General features: G+C 42.8%; 1 pseudogene and 1 further gene; both read right to left on the bottom strand.

Annotated features, from left to right (window-relative positions):
* Tcra (T cell receptor alpha chain) overlaps positions 1-19,293 on the bottom strand; it is a 1,796,232-nt gene that overhangs the window by 1,335,364 nt on the left and 441,575 nt on the right.
* On the bottom strand, positions 755-1,248 carry Trav3d-2 (T cell receptor alpha variable 3D-2; annotated as a pseudogene). The gene is given in 2 exon segments: positions 755-1,036; positions 1,193-1,248. Coding segments are annotated over 2 exon segments (338 nt in total).

Raw genomic sequence — 19,293 nt, 5'->3', positions numbered from 1 at the left:
GGATTGATAGTGTAGGAGAAACCAGAGGCCTCTAACCAGACCAGTGGCTCATTGTAATGAACACTTGTAAGTAAAGCTGTTTGGCAGAAGGGTAGACTGTGTGACACGTCTTGACACATGGAAGCTTCTACATAGAGATTTTGTGGTATTTGTTTTGGCGGGGCTTTCGAGGGCAGAGGGCAGATATGAAGGGACTGGAGATGAGTAGGATTATGGTGCATCATGTGAAATTCACAAAGAATCAATCAGAAATCTTCTAAAACTCGTAAAAATTGGTTTTATGGTTGTCAGTTATGAAATGCTTAGGCCAGGGAACACATGGAAGTCAAAACTGAACTAATTTTAGTAACAATATAAGGAAAATGTTGGTTTATATTTTAATGATTTTCCTACCCCATGCATTAACAACCTAATGAACATTCTAAGTACCATTATTAAAAGTTAAGAATCTTTCCATTATGAGTGTGTCCTACCAGTTACACTGAGATGTCTGTGGAGTGGGGACAATCTAAAAAGTATCTGGCAGTCAACTCTAGAGTCTTGACATCTAATTAGTCATTCTCAAGGAGACCTCATTTAAGATGCTCAAGCACTCGTTGTATGTTTTAGAAACAGGATTTCAAGATGTTTTAGAACATCCATATACTAAGCATAAAATACAGGAAACTCTTGGTCTCAACAGGGGAAAATATATTTGTTTCCAGGCCTGTTTTCAGGTCAGTGTGCAAGCAGGATGTGCCTGAAGGACACTGTGCACTTGCTGCACAGAAGTACATGGCTGAGTGTCCAGGATGAGCTGCTGTGATGTTCAGATAGAGAGATTTGTCTTTCATATTCAGTAGGACAGTGAGTACTTTTTCTTCTTTTCCATACCCATTTCAAAAAACCAAAACCTCCATAAGGAACTGGAGACCGGCCCTAGGCTATTGCTTGTAGGAGAAGTAAGAATGGTAGATGCAGATGATAATGGCACTGTCTCCCTCCTGGACACTGAAGTGAGGAGGGCGATGCTCCACCTGCTTTCCTCTGCTCACACCTGTGCAAAAGGAAACAACAGGAGGTCAATCTAGCAACCATTCTCCAGACACTGTTTTCCTTCCTACAGTTATATCAGGCAAAATGGAGGTGGCCAGTCTGCTCCATAGACTGACAATGGACACTGGCAAATGATTTGTTTCCCAAAGTCTTTCACTCACATTCCAACTGAAGCCACAAGCATAGGAACAAACACCCAGCCAGTGTCTTCATTGTTCTCCCTCAGGACTGGTCTTCAGCCAGGCAGGATGCCTCTGCTATCAGCTCACCTCCTCTGTCCTCCTCAGCACTGAAGAGTCTTTAACGATTTTCACAGAAGGCTGCTGACTGCAGGCTGCTCTTAACAGTGGGTCACCAAAAAGTCACTTTGTGAGTCTGCAGGAGCAGAGATGCTCTGACACCTTGTGGACCTATCCTATCTGGTAAATAATCTGTTCCAATCCTCTATTACACTTTTATATTTTTAAAATGTATTTATCTTCCTCTTTTAGTCAATACTTGCCTTTAAGAATGAAGAATGCATACCTGAGAACTAATTGAATGTTACCTACGGATATAGCTCACAGTTTCATATGTTTGATGCAATCTTAGAATAAATATTTCTGAGATATTCCTGACAGCCTCATCCATCCTACAGGGCACGTATTACTGAGCAGAATTAGAGAACACTGAGATCGGTCCTCCAGTAACATAATTTATTATTCTTCTACATACCCAGAATCCAACCATTCTCAAGAGTCAATGCCTGATTTTAACATTAGGCAACCCCAACATGTATAAATTGGAAACCTTCTTCAGCCAATGAGAACCTGCCAGATGAATAGGTTTTAAAACATATATGGATCAATAAAAAGCCCAGTACATAAAAAGGGGAATCACTTAGAGTAGCTGTCCTGCTTTGGAGAAACTGGTCTCTGAGCATCTGAGCATACACACACACACACACACACACACACACACACACACACACACACACACACACACACAGAGAGAGAGAGAGACAGAGAGACAGAGAGACAGAGAGACAGAGAGACAGAGAGACAGAGAGACGGAGACAGACAGAGACAGAGACAGAGAGATCCCTATGGTTAAACCTTGGTGACTGCAGTAGGCACTCATGTTTGGAAGGTAGCTGTGCTTACCATTACATCACCAATACCCCATTCGTAATCAAACTCAAACCTTATTCCCTCAACTCTAAATTCTCCCCTGCCCTTCTCATAACCCATGCCCACAAATCTCATATTCTTTGCTTGTTAGTTTGTTTATAACTACTGAGTCTACTCAGTGCTCTCTGTGTTAGGATAGATGTGAGACCATCTACTGGGTCATAGTTAGACCTCAGTGGTTACATATCTAAAGAAAACTGACTCTCCTTCTCCAGCAGCCAAAAACTGTCAATTGCTTCTCATTTAGGGGTGGGACTTCATGAATCCTTCCCACATCCATCCAGCAATTTTGGATGGCTTGACTGTGTATATCTTGGACATGTAGTCACAGCCATTTATCCATTCAGTCACTGGCAGACATTTAGGCTGTCTCCATTTTCTAGAACTTGTGACAACTGAGGCAATGAACACGCATGAGCAAGTCTCTCTCTAATGGGATAGGGTGCCCTTTGGGAATGTGTCCAGGAGTGGCATAGCTGGGTCAGATGCTTGACCTACTTTGGCTTTGCTGAGTAACCCCCACATTAGTTCCCAATGTGGCTGCACTAGTTTACAGCAACAGTGAACAAGAATCCCCTGTCTCCGCATCATCATTTATTGTCATTTACTTTCGTAGTTTCATCCTATTTGCCAATAGTTGTTCTTAGTGTCATGCTTAGGGAGGCCTTTCTTGTGACTTTAAATTGAAACAAATTCCCCATGTTTTTCTCCAATGGCAGGTCTTATGCTGATGTCTTTCATATACTTGGACCTGAGCATTGTTCAGAGAGAAAGATAAGGATCTAGTCACCTTTTTATGCTAAAGCTGGTTACATCACAGTCAATTTGATCTCTTTGAAGTGTTCTTGAATTTAGTTTGCAAGTGCTTTATTAAGAATTTTTTATGTATGTGCATAATGAAAATTAGTCTACAATACTTTCTTTTTGTTGGATATTTGACTAGTTTTAATATCAGTAATTCTGACATCATGAAAAGAATTTGGAAATGGCCCTTTCTTTTTTGAAACAATTTGAGAAGTATTGGTATTAGTTCTTTGAAGTCTGGTAGAACTCTATGCTAAACCTATCTGACACTGGGTGTTTTTAGTTGGTGGATTGTTAACTGCTGCTTTCATCTAGTTGGTTGTAATGTGTAGCTGCTTAAACGTTTTTACTGCATCTTGATTTAACATTTGTAAGTGGTATGCATCTGGACAATGTCAGTGTTGGACAGAGACGCTTGTTGTTGCACTGGTCAGCATTCAATGCTGCTATGTTGTTCAAGAAGAGGAGATTAAACAACATTGGCATGTCTACTAAGTACTAAATAAGAAAACACATGGAAATCCACCCCAGACAATGAACTAAATCTGCTTACCATGTATTCCATAAAGTCTAGTTGGCATACTCTACAGTTGTAGTGTCTCCCACAAAATGAAGTCCATAGAGTCTTCTCAAGTCCATTTGGCAATACATTCTACTGACTGCTCTCATGGCTTCTCACAGACATCTGTGTTCTGTCACATGTCTTACTGGTAATGGGAATACATTGTGTTGGGAGGGTGGAAGACAGAAGGAACACTCTGTCATGCTACCTATAGAGGCTTCTGCATCAATATCTTGTTTCTACAACTCAGGATATTTCTGTAGTTCAAAAAGGGTCAGAATATAGATACACATTTCACCCTCAAAGAAAAACAATCCCGCTTATGCAACAAGGCTTAGCTCTGTGAACTTCTGTCAACCTGTGCTGGATCCTATGCTTTGAAGACCTGAAAAGTTGTAGAGGACTCCAGGCTAATATTGTATATAACATCATTACAGCTTCAATACATGTTCATACATGAATATAGCAAAGAAAGCAAGGATGAAAGGAATGTTGTTTTTGAGTTCAGAAAAACATGTACAAAAGCACCAGTAAGCACAGACTAAATATTAACAGAGCAGCCCTTTTCCAGAATGTTCTCAGGACAGATCAATTTAAACACAACTTCCTGGCATGTGGTATAGGTTATATCTGGGAAGGCAATGAAAGCAAGGTAGAAGGTCATATCCAGATTCAGGGTACACTGACCAGATAGGGTTCTATAGATATGTTCTGACAACCAACAAGAATAATTATGTCCTATAAGTTGAATGTAAATGTGTGAGGAGCAGGTGTGGCAGAAGTCCCAAGATGGCACCCAGGACTGCAGCCAAGTCTTATGACTTGCACCTGACTTCCTCATACACCTGAAAATAAGCCACGACTATCATGAGACCTGCACAGGTGCACCATGATGCAAGATCAGACAATATGACGAGTGATGATTCTGGCCAATGGACTGCTGTTATGTGGACTGGGCTGATGGGGCATGGTTGAGGGGTTATATAAGGGATTGCGATTGGGGGCAGAGACAGATACACACAAGACTATTCCTAGAGAGAGATTCCTGCATGTATGTTGAAAGGTTCCTGAATAAACGGCTTTGAGAAGAACATAGTGTTGTCGTTCCTTTCTGCTGGTCAGAATCAGAGGCAACAAATGGTGGCCCGTACGGGGACGTTCAGAACTCATTGCAGTCAGGGCAGCTAGCTGGTAAGTTTCCCAGGTAAATAGGACAATTTAAGTTCTCGGATTAAGACAATAAGGTTCCCGGTTTTGGGACAAGTTAAGGTTCCCGGTTTTGGGACAAGTTGCACCAAGCACCATGGGAAATTCAGCCTCAGGTCAAACAGTGTGCCAAGCCCTTAAGGACTTGCTGAAAGTGAAAGGAATGGGGCTGAAAAAGGAGACCCTGGAGAACTTTTTAAAAGCAGTGGATCAGGTCACTCCTTGGTTCCCTGTATCAGGACATTTTACAGGGCCCAGTTGGGAGAAATTAGGGAAGGACTTGAAGTTTGCAGAACAGGGAGTTCTTGCCAAAGGGGTGCTGCCAGTGTGGAAGCTAATACGGAATTGTATCGAGGATAAGGAAAGATGTGGAGCAGAACTCCAAAAGGGCAATGAGGCACTGAATCAGGTGATAGAGGAGCAATCCCAAAAGTCAGAGGCAGAAGGAAGTTCTAGTGATGGGGATATGTCTGAGGACGATCTGGAGAGCATAGCTGACAGTCTAGAGAAAGTGAAAATGAAGGTAGAACCTTCGAGGCCAGGGCTGCCGTGGCCACTTTCATATGTCCCTGACAAAGCATCGGGGCATAGTCTGCATTCAGAAACCTGGAGGGAACTGAGAGCCCAGTGCTTTCCTGTATTTCAGGATGCACAGGGAGGTCATATCACGAGCCACTTGATTGGAAGATCAAAGATTAGCAGAAGGGGGTTCGTACTTATGGTGTCAGCGCTGCTTTTGTAAGAGCGCAATTAGAGAACCTGCACCACTACTGCATGACTCCAAGCGATTGGCAGAATCTGGCTCGTGCCTGCTTGTCACCAGGCCAATATTTAGCCTGGAAGGCATTTTTCATTGAGTCTGCTGCTGAGCAAGCAGAGATCAATGCTGGCAACGGCCAGCCAGCCTGGGATCAAGACATGCTGCTGGGACAAGGGAGATTTGTAGCAGCTCAAACTAATTATCCATCCAAGTGTATGTCTTGACTGGTTGTTGGAAGGGCCCTGACCCAGTGTTGTTTTGGGAGAGAGGGTCTGTTTGTGTGTTTCCCCAGGATCACAGACAACCGCTGTGGGTCCCAGAACAGCTGACCAGAGCAGTTCAGGGCAAGCAGAACGATGAGGACGTGGATGTTCCTGTGGCTGGGAATGCTCCCGCTAGTGAGAACTGAAGAGCTACCTTGGGGAATTATGTCTGTGTTCCTGAAACCCATGCCGTTGACGCATTCAGTGCAAGTGTTTCCTTGATTCTTTACATTTAATGCTTCGCTACAATTGCCCTTTTACCATAGGAGGGAGAGATAGCTCTAGTGCAGGAATCTATGCAGCTTCAGCTAAAGGGATTGTTGTGTTTTCAGATGATTCAAAATATTTCACAGATGAGTGATTGTGTTCAGCTGTATCTACTAAAGCTAATGCTACCTGGATTCGAGGGTTGTGGTCTGCCAGTATATTCAAGGGTAATGGCACTATACCCTCCTAACCTAGATGGGCCCCTTTTTGTGGGAGTGTTCGTGATTCCTTTCTACCTTGGACAGGCTGTCAATCTAGAAAAGTAGATTGGGCAGTGAAGAATTATTTTTCCTTTTCCCCTTATATAGGTACAGTCCATAATAGTTCCTTTTCAGGGTATAATTGGACATATCAAAATCCAGCTCAGGTAAGAGCTAGTAATCCTTTTAATGTATGGTTGTTATGTGGGGTGAATGGTAGTTGCACTGATCTTTCCCCCTTAAGCATGGTGGCAGGAGGGGCCTGGGGCAATGCAAGTTTTTATTGGAATGGTTCTAGTGTGTTTGAGTCTTCTGTATTTCAATTTGCTGGAGGGAGGAATGTTTCTTTTCAGGCTATGCCTGTTTGTATGTGGCCTCCTTTTGTGTTTATTGTTTATAATGGTAGTTATGAGAATAATGTTGTAAATTAGAGTAGTGATATTTGTTATTATAGTATGTGCTGGAATGCATCTGAATATCATTTGGCTGTTGTGACTAGGATGCCTCGCTTTGTACATTGGCCCATTCTAGCTCTTTCTGCTATGACTTTGTTTAGACCTAAGAGGGATTTTTGGCCTTGCTGCAGCCGTTGTCACGGCTGTAGCGATCTCTGCCACCGCAGCCATGGCTGTGGCCATATCCCTTACAAACTGCTGCGGCTGTGAATAATTTATCCGCAGGTGTTGCAGAAGCTTTGGATTGCTGACAGCTGTCTCCCACTTGAAAGAGTGGGATGGAATTGATGGACTTGCCCTGTGTCTGATATTAATCAGTGTCCTGGCCTTCTGCTACACCTGCCGTATGCAGAGTCATCAGCGCAGAGCCCAAGCCTTGATGATGCAGGCTTTTGTGGTAGTGGAGGCAGGACAGTCTCCTCAAGTGTGGCTTGGCATGCTAGAGAAGTAGTCAATGATGGGTAAGAATCCCTGGGCGTGTCATCAACCTAAGACAGGGATCAAACCAATGTGGTTGTCTCCCGAGGACGGGTAAGGGGCATTGCCACAGGGGGCAACCTAAGACAGACATTCTCTCTGCCAATAAGTAAAGAAGGGGGAGATGTGAGGAGTGGGTGTGGCAGCAGTCCCAAGATGGTGATCGGGACTGCAGCCAAGTCTTATGACGTGCACCTGACTTCCTCATACACCTGAAAATAAGCCACGACCATCGTGAGAACTGCGCTTGTGCACCATGATGCAAGATCGGACCATAGTGATGATTCTGGCCAATTGACTGCTGTTACATGGACTGGGATAATTGGGCGTGGGTGAGGGGTTATATAAGGGATTGCGATTGAGGGCAGAGATAGATACACAAGAGACTATTCCTAGAGAGAGATTCCTGCATGCATGTTGAAAGGTTCCTGAATAAACTTCTTTGAGAAGAACATAGTGTCATCGTACCTTTCTGCTGGTCAGAATCGGAGGCGACATTAACGTTTGTCACACAGGGCACAAAATCACGTCCAAGACCAATCCAGGGAACAAGAATGCACCTGAGGTCAAAGGCCCTCTGCCTTTTTGCCTGAAGCCTATTTCAGTTTCCCAAGGCTTAGGTCATTCTTCAGACTATGTTCTAATAAGCTCCACGCCTTAAGCAATCTTCTGTTCTCCATCTTAAAGTACCCATGAATCACATTTAGCACTCCTGCATGAATCATCATTGTATCTGACAGCTGTGGGTCAAAACCACAACCTTCTTACTAAATCATGCCTGCCATCATTATCACAAAGTTCTATCCTTTTTTTGATATTTTCTTTATTTACATTTCAAATGTTTCCCTCCAGAAACCTCCTATCCCTCCCCACACCCCCTGCCTCTATGAGGGTGCTCTCCCACCCACCCACCCACCCACTCACTCCCACCTTCTGCCCTGGCATTTCCCTACACAGGGGCGTCGAACTCCCACAGGACAAGGGCCCCTCCTCCCACTGATATCCAACAAGGCCATCCTCTGCCACATAGATCCCTCCATGTGTACTCTTTGGTTGGTTGTCCAGTCCCCGGGAGCTCCAAGGGGTCTGGCCGGTTGACACTGTTGCTCCCCCAACTGGGCTGCAAACCCCTTCAGCTCCTTCAGTCCCTCTCCAACTCCTCCATATGGTACCCTGTGCTCAGTCCAATGGTTAGCTGTGAGCATCTGCCTCTGTATTTATCAGGCTCTCAGGGAGCCTCTGTATCAGGCTCCTGTCAATAAGCACTTCCCTGCATCCTCAATAGCGTCCGGGTTTGATGACTGTATATGGGATGGATCCCCAGGTGAGGCATTCTCTGGATGGCTGTTCCTTCAGTCTCTGCTCCACACTTTGCCTCAGAAGCATACACACTTTGGTCTTCAGATCAAGGATAGCTGCTTCAACCACTAGGAATCCAATTTAACTCCTGAGCACTAGAGGGCAGTCAGGAGCTCAGCTAAAATATCAAATACTTCAGTTAGACATCTGGTGGCCGATTCAGTCAAAAACTACTTCCCTTTGAGTCTCAGAAAGACAAATATTGCATTTTTTTTCCTATGCAGGTCCTAGATTTTAGTGTGTTTGTGTATGTGTGTGTAGAAATGTCATTGACTATTGGCCTAGAAGAAGATATGAGAGGGAAAAAACAAAAACAAAAACAAAAACAAAAACAAAAACAAAAACAAAAACAAGCTCTTAATGGAGGCCTGAAAGTGGAAGAGAAGCAGGAAAACAGGCAACAGAAAATCAGAAAGAACACAAAGGGACAGTCAGGGAGCCAGCAGCAGGAGGGGGACAATGGAGGGGTCATTTTTATGTGCTTATTTATTGAGTTGAATGTCAGGAGCTATTTTGCCTGCTTCTGTGAAAACCTGTCAGCCAAAGTCAAGGCAGCTCAGGGTCTGCTGGCAGATTTCCTGACCTGCTGACATATGGACCAATAAGAGAAGCTACACTTAAAGCTCAAGGTGAGGGGTTGAACATCCTATTAATCTTGGTGGAAGGAACAGGGAGTCCTCCAGATGGGAATGGATATCCTATGTGCATTAACCATTGTCTCTGCCAGCTTGTGACTTTGTTTCCCACAATAATGTAAATTATATAAAGGCGATGCAAAATACATTTGCTGCTGGTGTGGTTCATACTTGCAGCCCTGCCAATTTCTAACTTTGGTCTCTGAGTCTTTTTTCCATCTTTCCTATAATCATCCTCACATCCCTCTCCATGGACTGTCCGACTTCACACTGGTAGGCCTGGTGTGGTATAATTTGTGAAATGGCCAGACTTTTCCATTTTTATTGATTCTTTTCTTCCTGGATTTATAAGCTTCTTATATACTCATTCTTTGAATTAATTTTAGAAACACGCAATGAGGCAAAGAGACACTGTGACTCTTGCCTATAGTATACCGGAGGGTGAGGGAAGAGGACCATTTGAGCACAGAGTAATAGTTTGTGATCAGAAAGAGCATCGATCGGGGCAAAACTCTATGTCTTTAAAGACAGCAAAAAGCTATGCATTGCAAAAATGAATTTCCAATGTGCCGACGACATTTCCAGCTCCTTGTTGTTATGTTTTAGGGAGGTTGTAGCTGTTGTACTTGACGGACTCAAACTGGCAAGCCTCTGCCTCAGGTGTATAGGTCTCTTAAAACTGCAGTAAGATGTGAGGCAGTGGACAGTGCCAGGAAACTTGGTAAGGTGGAACAGATTGGAAGCCCTGGGGACCTCTGAGAGGACAGTAAGAGCTTCACCTGCTTCCGACCAGGCCCCAGTCACGTGACCACACTCTGCATAGGAATCTGACAGGTCATGATAATCAGAACAGAGTTCCCCATGCTAATGAGGTTTCTAGAGGCCCTGAGGGTTTAGCCAATAAGCTTCCCTTCCTGGACATTCCTTCCTTCAAAAGGTATTTAATTTCAGGTCCACCTTGAGAAGGTGGTATGCATCCAATTTCTACAATGAACAACCAATAAACAGTTTAGAACCAAGGACTGTCTCTTTCATAAAACAAAAACAAAAAACAAACAAACCATTGTGGGGGAGCATAGAGAAGGCTGAGCTAAGCTGAAGTTCCCCAACCTCCCATCCCCTCCCATTCCTGGGCTCCTCAACCCATTGGTCCAACTTCATTCCCAACTCCCCACAAACCAGTGGCATCCGGATGTCCAGGAGTTTGGGAGCCTCTGGCCCTCAGGCTCCTCATCTCTGGCTTGTGGACCCCCTACCCTCCATTCCAACCTCTCTGTGCAGTTTTCAGTGGTAACTGGACACCTGAGAGTCAGGGAATCCCAGCTTTAGCCTCCCACATCTTAGACTGCTTTCCCACTTCCTGAGCAGTGTATTGGGGCTTCATTCTAGGCTAGCACCTGATGGCAGGATAAGTGCAGACTAGTGCTCCACATCCTGTCTTCCCAGCAACATTCCCACATCCCAGAAGCAGAGAAAACTTGGAAGGTACAGTCAGGTGCCCCAGTGTCCAATTGAGTAGCTTTTTCCAAAGATTAATTCCAAATCAGTGCTAGCAACTCTTTTCTGCAGTTGGTACAGACAATTCCAGCATGCTGCACCTCCCTAACCTTAATTTAATAACAATCCATTTACTTTCAGCTTTATTTTTGAGAGCAGCTTGCTGTCTACCATGCTTGTGTTGACATTTTGGTTGCATGGATCATTGGTGGTCTTCTCTTCCTTCCCTGTTCATATTAAGAGTCTGTTGGTTGGCTGTCTTGGTCATGATAGATTCCTTCCTGGCTCTCCTCCTTTTACCCTTCCTTTCATGAACTTCATTATGTATGTGGTCTTGTGGATGACACTGCCTTTCTCCTTCCATTTATAGAGTTGCTCTAAGGATTTTCTGCAGTGTTGTACTAGTGGTTGTGAATTATTTTCATTTGTGCTTTTCTAAAAAAAATGTTATTTTTTTCTATGGAATTGAAATGATCACTTCCCAAGTATGTTGGCTGATAGTTAAGTATTTTCAGGCCTTAAAATATGTCAGCCCTTTTTAATTGGCTCTTGGGAGTAGCCTTGTCTGGTGTTTCTGGTTTGAATGTAGATTGGTGTTTTCCACTTATTGTTCTTAACATCATTTCTTTACAAGGCATGGACTGGATCTTCTTTGAACATGTCTGTTTAGGTTTTAAATACTCTCTAGTTTAGATCTCCATATCTTTTACTTGGTTTGAAGACTATCCAGCAATCATTTGTGTAATAAATTCTGTTTTCAGACTTTTTCTCAACTTCTTCTTCTGTCCCACTGATTCTTGGGTTTGGCCTTTTGGATGTGGCACACATTCTAGGAAGTTTGGGATATCTTCGTCATTTTTCTATATATTTTTTCCTGTTGTATTGCTGTCTGAACCCTGTACTTCTCTGAAATTCATCCATATTATTTGTTAATGACACTTGATGCTGTTTTGTTTATCTGATTAGTTCATTTTCTTTTTTTTTTAAGAGTTGTTTGCTTTTTTATTATATGTAAGTACACTGTAGCTGTCTTCTGACACACCAGAAGAGAGCATCAGATGTCATTATAGATGGTTGTGAGTCACCATGTGGTTGCTGGAATTTGAACTCAGGACCTTCAGAAGAGCAGTCAGTGCTCTTAACCACTGTGCCATCTCTTCAGCCCTGGTTGGTTCATTTTCGAATCTCAGTTTTCTTGCTAACATTTTCATACATTTTTGTTTGTTTTATTTTTTTATTTTGCAAAGTTACTGGCTATTTTACTCACTTTTATAACTTTTTTTTTTCATATCCTGAGTTGACTCTTCAAAATTGTTCTTATGTGTACTTGACTCTCCAATATATGGTCATTTTTATTATTTCAAAGGAGATCACTATGTCTTTATCTGACATGTTGGCTGTCTCCCTTCCTCTGATGTCTATTACTGAGGAGCTGTAACTCTGGGTGGATGTCACAGTGGGCAGCTGTCTCATGTATTTTGTGTTTACTCATTTTGCTTTATGTATCTAATGGATGTGTCTTCTAAGGTTTTTTGGGTTTTTTTGTTGTTGTTCTTGTTTTGTTTTTACTTACGTTTGTCGTATATGGTTTTTCCTGGTGAATTGACTTTGATTTGTGTTGCCTCTGGCTGTTTAGCAGGGAACATATCTGTACTACCAGAGATAATGACTTAGCCAAATTTCCAGTACTGACTTTCAGTAGAAAACACTAGAGCACTTTACCAAATTCCCAATAGAGTTTAATGACATTTGAATGAAAATGTACTGATTTTGAACTAATGTTTAACTAGTGAAATGAGTAAGGAGAGGCAAAGAAAGAGAAGGACTTAAATGAAATCGGAAGAACGAGAGTCATAGGTTTTGGGCAGTAGAGTCATAAAATATTTGACAATAAGTCAATTTAATGTATATGTATGTATGTAGGAAGCTGACCTACAGCTCACAAGAAATGGTGTACACCTGGAAGGCAAGCTGGGGCTGAATAGAGAGGGGAACTAGGCAGTTGAGAGAAAAATGGAGCTAAGTCAAGATTCATGATCAAAGCTCAAATGTTTAATAAAAGTCTGCCACGCCAAATTTCTTGATGTTGTGATGCCAAGTTGTTAGCACGGCCTTTCAGCAGTAAGTCACCAAATTCACAGGTTGCAGTTAACTCCAGAAAATCTCAGAGGACCGGTTCAGTCTCTCAGCAGGTGGTAGGCAGTGTCACATCAAAGTAAACTAGCTGAGTCAGAGGAGCTGCAAGGCAGGTGGCCCTGCCTCAGTGGCATAAGGTCTGAACCAGCCTGCTTTAGGCTGGAGGAGGTTAGAAATAAGATTAAATTGAAGACAACAACATAACAAAATATAAAACTATACATACTAATAATTACTGTGGAGTCTTCTGGGAAGGACATGCATGAGGAATTCAGGATTCACAAAAGCCATGAATATATGTGCAAGACTGGACCTTTCAGTATTCTATAATTGCCATGAGGCTCCAACTCAATATGAGGAGCAACATTCTGTTGGTGCTTGCTGAGGGAGGGAAAGCCACATTCCTCCATGGTATAGGCACAGAAAAGATATTTATCTTTCCTCCAATGACTCCCTCACTCACATCCACCCTAGTAGAAGAACTCCTAATTAATTGCAGTGTGCCATAAGTGAAGGACATAAATATAAAAACATAAATATAAACCGTTGAAAGAAGATGGGACTTGTGGGGACAGGGAGGATAGTCAGGATAATGGAGGGAATACAATCAAAGTACATACATACATAAACACATATATATGTATATATATATATATATGTGTGTATATATATGTGTGTAGACACACATATATAATTATGTAATAACAATAAGTTTAAAACTTTACAATATCCAATAGCATGAAGTAGAAGGTATCATGCACAGAGTCATTATTTCTTTCTCTTCAGTATGACATGGTCTCTCTGATTGGGTAGATTGTATATCAGTTTCCACAGGTAGAAAGGTCTGCTAGTCTCATGAATTGAATCAAGTCATCAGTGGGTCCTTCCAGATGAGGATTTCTGTGACAAAGACCACTTTTTCTGTCAGAAGTCTTCATGTTGTTGTTGCTGCTGCTGCTGTTGAGTTGTTGTAGTTTTTGTTGTTGTTGTTGTTTGGATTGCTTTGGTTGCTATAAAGAAACACTAACAAAAAAACAATTTGAATAAGAAAGAGATTATTTCAGATGCTACTTCTACCACACAGTCCATCATTGAGAAATGAAGTCAGAACTTAGGGCAGGAACCTGGAGGCAGGAACTGAGGCAGAGATAAAGGATACATTAGTGACAAGTCCCTTCCGGTCCACGCCAGCATGGGGGTACCTTGGGCACGGAGTCTACAGACACCCGCAAGGTCCCCACAGGACCCTCCACGGGATCTTAAGACCTCTGGTGAGTAGAACACAACTTCTGCTTCAATTCAATCAGGCAGGACCTGAGACTGCATTAATTAGGGAAGCAGAAAACTCGGCCTGATCAGGGCCACAAGTCCCTTCCGGTCCACACCAGCACCGGGGTGCCTTGGGCGCAGAGTCTGCAGACAGCCCCAAGGTCCCCACAGGAATCTCCACAGGATCTTAGGACCTCTTATGAGTGGATCACAACTTCAGCCAGGAGGTAGGTTCGAACACCAGATATCTGGGCACCTTCCCTGCAAGAGAGCTTGCCTGCAGAGAGTACTCTGAACACTGAAACTCAGGAGAGAGCTCATCTCCCAGGTCTGCTGATAGAGGCTAGCATAATCACCTGAGGAACAAGCTCTAACCAGAGACAACTATAAAAACTAACTCCAGAGATTACCAGATGGCAAAAGGCAAACTAAGAATCTTAATAACAGAAACCAAGACCACTCACCATCATCAGAACCCAGCACTCCCACCACACCCATTCCTGGGCACTCTAACACACCCGAAAAGATAGTCCCAGATTTAAAGCATTTCTCATGACGGTGGAAGAGGACATCAAGAAGGACTTTAATAACTCACTTAAAGAAATACAGGAGAACACTGCTAAACAGTTAGAAGACCTTAAAGAGGAAGCACAAAAATCCCTAAAAGAATTGCAGGAAAACATGACCAAGCAGGTGATGGAATTGAATAAAACCATCCAAGACCTAAAAAGGGAAGTAGACACAATAAAGAAAACCCAAACTGAGGCAACACTATAGATACAAATCGTGGGAAAGAAATCTGCAACCATAGATGCGAGCATCAGCAACAGAATACAAGAGATGGAAGAGAAAATCTCAGGTACAGAAGATTCCATGGAGAACATCGGCACAACAATCAAAGAAAATACAAAATGCAAAAAGATCCTAACTCAAAACTTCCAGGAAATACAGGACACAATGAGAAGTCCAAACCTATGGATAATAGGAGTTGATGAGAATGAAGATTTTCAACTTACAGGGCCATCAAATATCTTCAACAAAATTATAGAAGAAAACTTCCCAAACCTAAAGAAAGAGATGCCCATGATCATACAAGAAGCCTACAGAACACCAAATAGACTGGACCAGAAAAGAAATTCCTCCCGACACATAATAATCAGAACAACAAATGCACTAAATAAAGATAGAATATTAAAAGCAGTAAGGGAAAAAGGTCAAGTAACATATAAAAGCAGGCCTATCAGAATTACACCAGACTTTTAACCAGAGACTATGAAAGTCAGAAGATCCTGGATAGATGTTATACAGACACTAAGAGAACACAAAAGCCAGCCCAGGCTACTATACCCAGCCAAACTCTCAATTACCATAGATGGAGAAACCAAAGTATTCCACGACAAAAACCAAATTCACAAATTATGTTTCCAGGAATCCAGCCCTTCAAAGGATAATAACAGAAAAAAACCAATACAAGGACAGAAACCACACCCTAGAAAAAGCAAGAAAGTAATCCCTCAACGAACAAAAAAAGAAGACAGCCTCAAGAACAGAATGCCAACACTAACAACAAAATAATAGGAAGCAAAAATTACTTTTCCTTAATATCTCTTGATATCAATGGACTCAATTCCCCAATAAAAAGACATAGAATAACAAACTGGCTACACAAACAGGACCCAACATTCTGCTGCTTACAGGGAACCCATCTCAGGGAAAAAGACAGACACTACCTCAGAGTGAAAGGCTGGAAAACAATTTTCCAAGCAAATGGTATGAAGAAACAAGCTGTAGTAGCCATTCTAATGTGGAATAAAATCGACGTCCAACCCAAAGTTATCAAAAAAGACAAGGAGGGACACTTCATACTCATCAAAGGTAAAATCCCCCAAGAGAAACTCTCAATTCTGAATATCTATGCTCCAAATGCAAGGGCAGCAACATTCATTAAAGACACTTTAGTAAAGCTCAAAGCACACATTGCACCTCACACAATAATAGTGGGAGACTTCAACACATCACTTTCATCAATGGACAGATCGTGGAAACAGAAACTAAACAGGGACACAGTGAAACTAACAGAAGTTATGAAACAAATGGACTTAACAGATATCTAAAGAACATTTTATCCTAAAACAAAAGGATATTCCTTCTTCTCGGCACCTCATGGTACCTTCTCCAAAATTGACCATATAATTGGTCACAAAACAGGCCTCAACAGATACAAAAATATCGAAATTATCCCATGCATCCTATCAGACCACCATGGACTAAGGCTGATCTTCAATAACAACATAAATACTGGAAAGCCAACATTCACGTGGAAAATGAACAACACTCTTCTCAATGATACCTTGGTCAAGGAAGGTATAAAGAAATAAATTAAAGACTTTTTAGAGTTTAACGAAAATGAAGCCACAACATACCCAAACTTATGGGACACAATGAAAGCATTTCTAAGAGGAAAACTCATAGCTCTGAGTGCCTCCAAAAAGAAACTAGAGAGAGCACACACTAGCAGCTTGACAACACACCTTCAAGCTCTAGAAAAAAGGAAGCAAATTCACCAAAGAAGAGTAGATGGCAGGAAGTAATCAAACTCAGGGGAGAAATCAACCAAGTGGAAACAAGAAGAATTATTCAAAGAATCAACCAATCAAGGAGTTGGTTCTTTGAGAAAATCAACAAGATAGATAAACCCTTAGCCAGACTCAATAGAGGGCATAGTATCCTAAGTAACAATTAGCATCCTAAGTAACAATTTCAGAAATGAAAAGGGAGACTTAACAACAGATCATGAAGATGTCCAAAACACCATCAGATCCTTCTACAAAAGGCTATACTCAACAAAACTGAAAAGCCTGGATGAAGTGGAAAAATATAGAGACAGATACTAGGTACCAAAGTTAAATCAGGATCAAGTTAATGATCTAAACAGTCCCATATTCCATAAAGAAATAGAAGCAGTCATTAATAGTCTCCCAACCTAAAAAAAGCCCAGGACCAGATGGGTTTAGTGCAGAGTTCTATCAGACCTTCAAAGAAGTTCTACTTCCAGTTCTGCACAAACTATTTCACAAAATAGAAGAAGAAGGTACTCTGCCCAACTCATTTTATGAAGCCACAATTACTCTGATACCTAAACCACAGAAAGATCCAACAAAGATTGTTGCGCGCGCTCAACAGGCCAGGAAGAACGACGCTGCTACAGGATCCTTCTGCACATGTTTATTCAGTCCTATTTCTTCTTCCTCTATATCTCCCTTGTTTATATATCTCCCTTGTTTATATCTCCCCTGTTTATATCTCCCTTGTTTTTATATCTCCCTTGTTTTTATATCTCCCTTGTTTTTATATCTCCCTTGTTTTTATATCTCCCCACTAATAGTAATCCTCTCTTGAATAATAATCCTCCCTCTAGCCTGGGCCTCTCACTCTTTTATACTTTCAGTTCCCATCCACGCACAGCAGGCCACGCCACCTCACCAGGCATGCAGCTTCAGCTAATCAGGGCAGCAGGGGCAAATCTCCATCAAATTGGATTCACCGGTATCCTGGTGCACCTGCGCAGCTCTCAAGATGTTTGTGGCTTATATGAGGAAGTCAGGTGCAAGTCATATGACTTAGCTGCAGTCCCTGGCACCTTTGGGACTGCCGCCACACCCGCTCCTAACAATTCCCCCTTTTTTCTTTTTTGGCAGAGAGAATGTCTGTAGATAGCCCCCCCCCCCGCAGCCATGCCCCTTACCCGTCCTTGGGTGACAAACAGCATTGGTTTGATCCCTGTCTTAGGTTGGTGACATGCCCAGGGAGTCTTATCACTGACTACTTCTCTATCATGCCAAGCCACACCTGGGGAGATTGTGTTTTGCTTGCGGCAGGTGCATCAAAAGGCCAGGATGTTGATTAATCTATGGCCAGATCTTAATTGCTGCAAGCAAGCCTCATGGGTGAAGGTAGAGGTCTGATCCCCAGTGTGCAAGCATAGGGGCCCTACACAAAACCATCCCTTAGGCTCATCACCCAGAGAGGTCTTGGCCAGCTCCCGTGTCGTTTTTCCTGGGGGAAGGGAACTAGGACACTGAACCTTCATGCAATCAGACGTGCCTTCCACAGGATGCCAACAGCAAGCTATCCTCTGTGCAATGCTTAGCCTCGCACCCCACGGCATAACGCAGCATAATTTCTTTTAGAGCGGCAAACCGAATCTGAGGAGATTGTCCCGCCTCCACTGCAGCAAAAGCCTACGCTACCATGGCGAAAGTGCGGGCCACACACTCTGCACCTAACACATGTGCCAAACACAAAACACACACACACACTATAACAACCATACATCCCAGGGCTCTCATCCCCGCTCATCTTCTCTGAAGCAAGGGATAGATAGCCAGAGAGGCTATTTCTTTAAGGGGAATTCAGGGATCAAAAAGGCATGGAAAAATTTGAATGTCATGTCGAGCTGGTATCGGCTTCTGGAATACCGAAAGGATCTCCCATCTCGGCTCCATTGTTTGTGCTTGTGGGAATATCCACCACATCCACAGGGGCAACTGGATCAGGAGCCTCATTCTTGCAGCGTCTCACCAATCTCTCCAGCACCCAAAGAGGTTCTTTCTGGTCCTGTGGAAACACACAAACAGACCCTCTCGCCCACGTCAACACCTGATCCGATCGATCCCCAGTGGAGATGGACACAATACCTCGTGGTGATGAGACCATAACCTCAATCACCTGTGTGTTCATCTGGGAAGTCAATATGAAAGTCAAGTTTTCACTAGCTTCCCCTCTGTTGGGCAATGATTTCCGTGCCCTTATGGCAATCTGATTCACCTGCTTAAACACCTGCACTGGATATCCTGTCTGTTGTTGTGCAAATCGACCTTGATCAAGCAACATATCTCTATCCCATGCAAATTCAGCTTGATCAGTGAAAATAGGACATCCCAGCAAGGAGAATCTATCCTCTTTCCAGACCTCCGGACAGAAGGTCTGCCCATAGATGGCTGCCGAGGAGGCATAGGGAGGGGGAGCAGAAGCTAATTCACCTTCCTCCTCCGCCTCAGCTCTGTTGTCCTGTCCTTTCTGTCCACCTGATAACACTGTGTCTCCTTTCTTTTTCCTTTTTCTTTTTAAGCCCTTCTCTTCCTCCGACATACTTTCTTGTTGCTCTGTAAGGATTTTCTGACCTGTCTTGACTGCCTC

Source organism: Mus musculus, chromosome 14 (genome assembly GCF_000001635.26).
Source record: "Mus musculus strain C57BL/6J chromosome 14, GRCm38.p6 C57BL/6J".
Taxonomy (NCBI): domain Eukaryota; kingdom Metazoa; phylum Chordata; class Mammalia; order Rodentia; family Muridae; genus Mus; species Mus musculus.
This window is presented reverse-complemented; position numbering and strand designations above follow the sequence as displayed.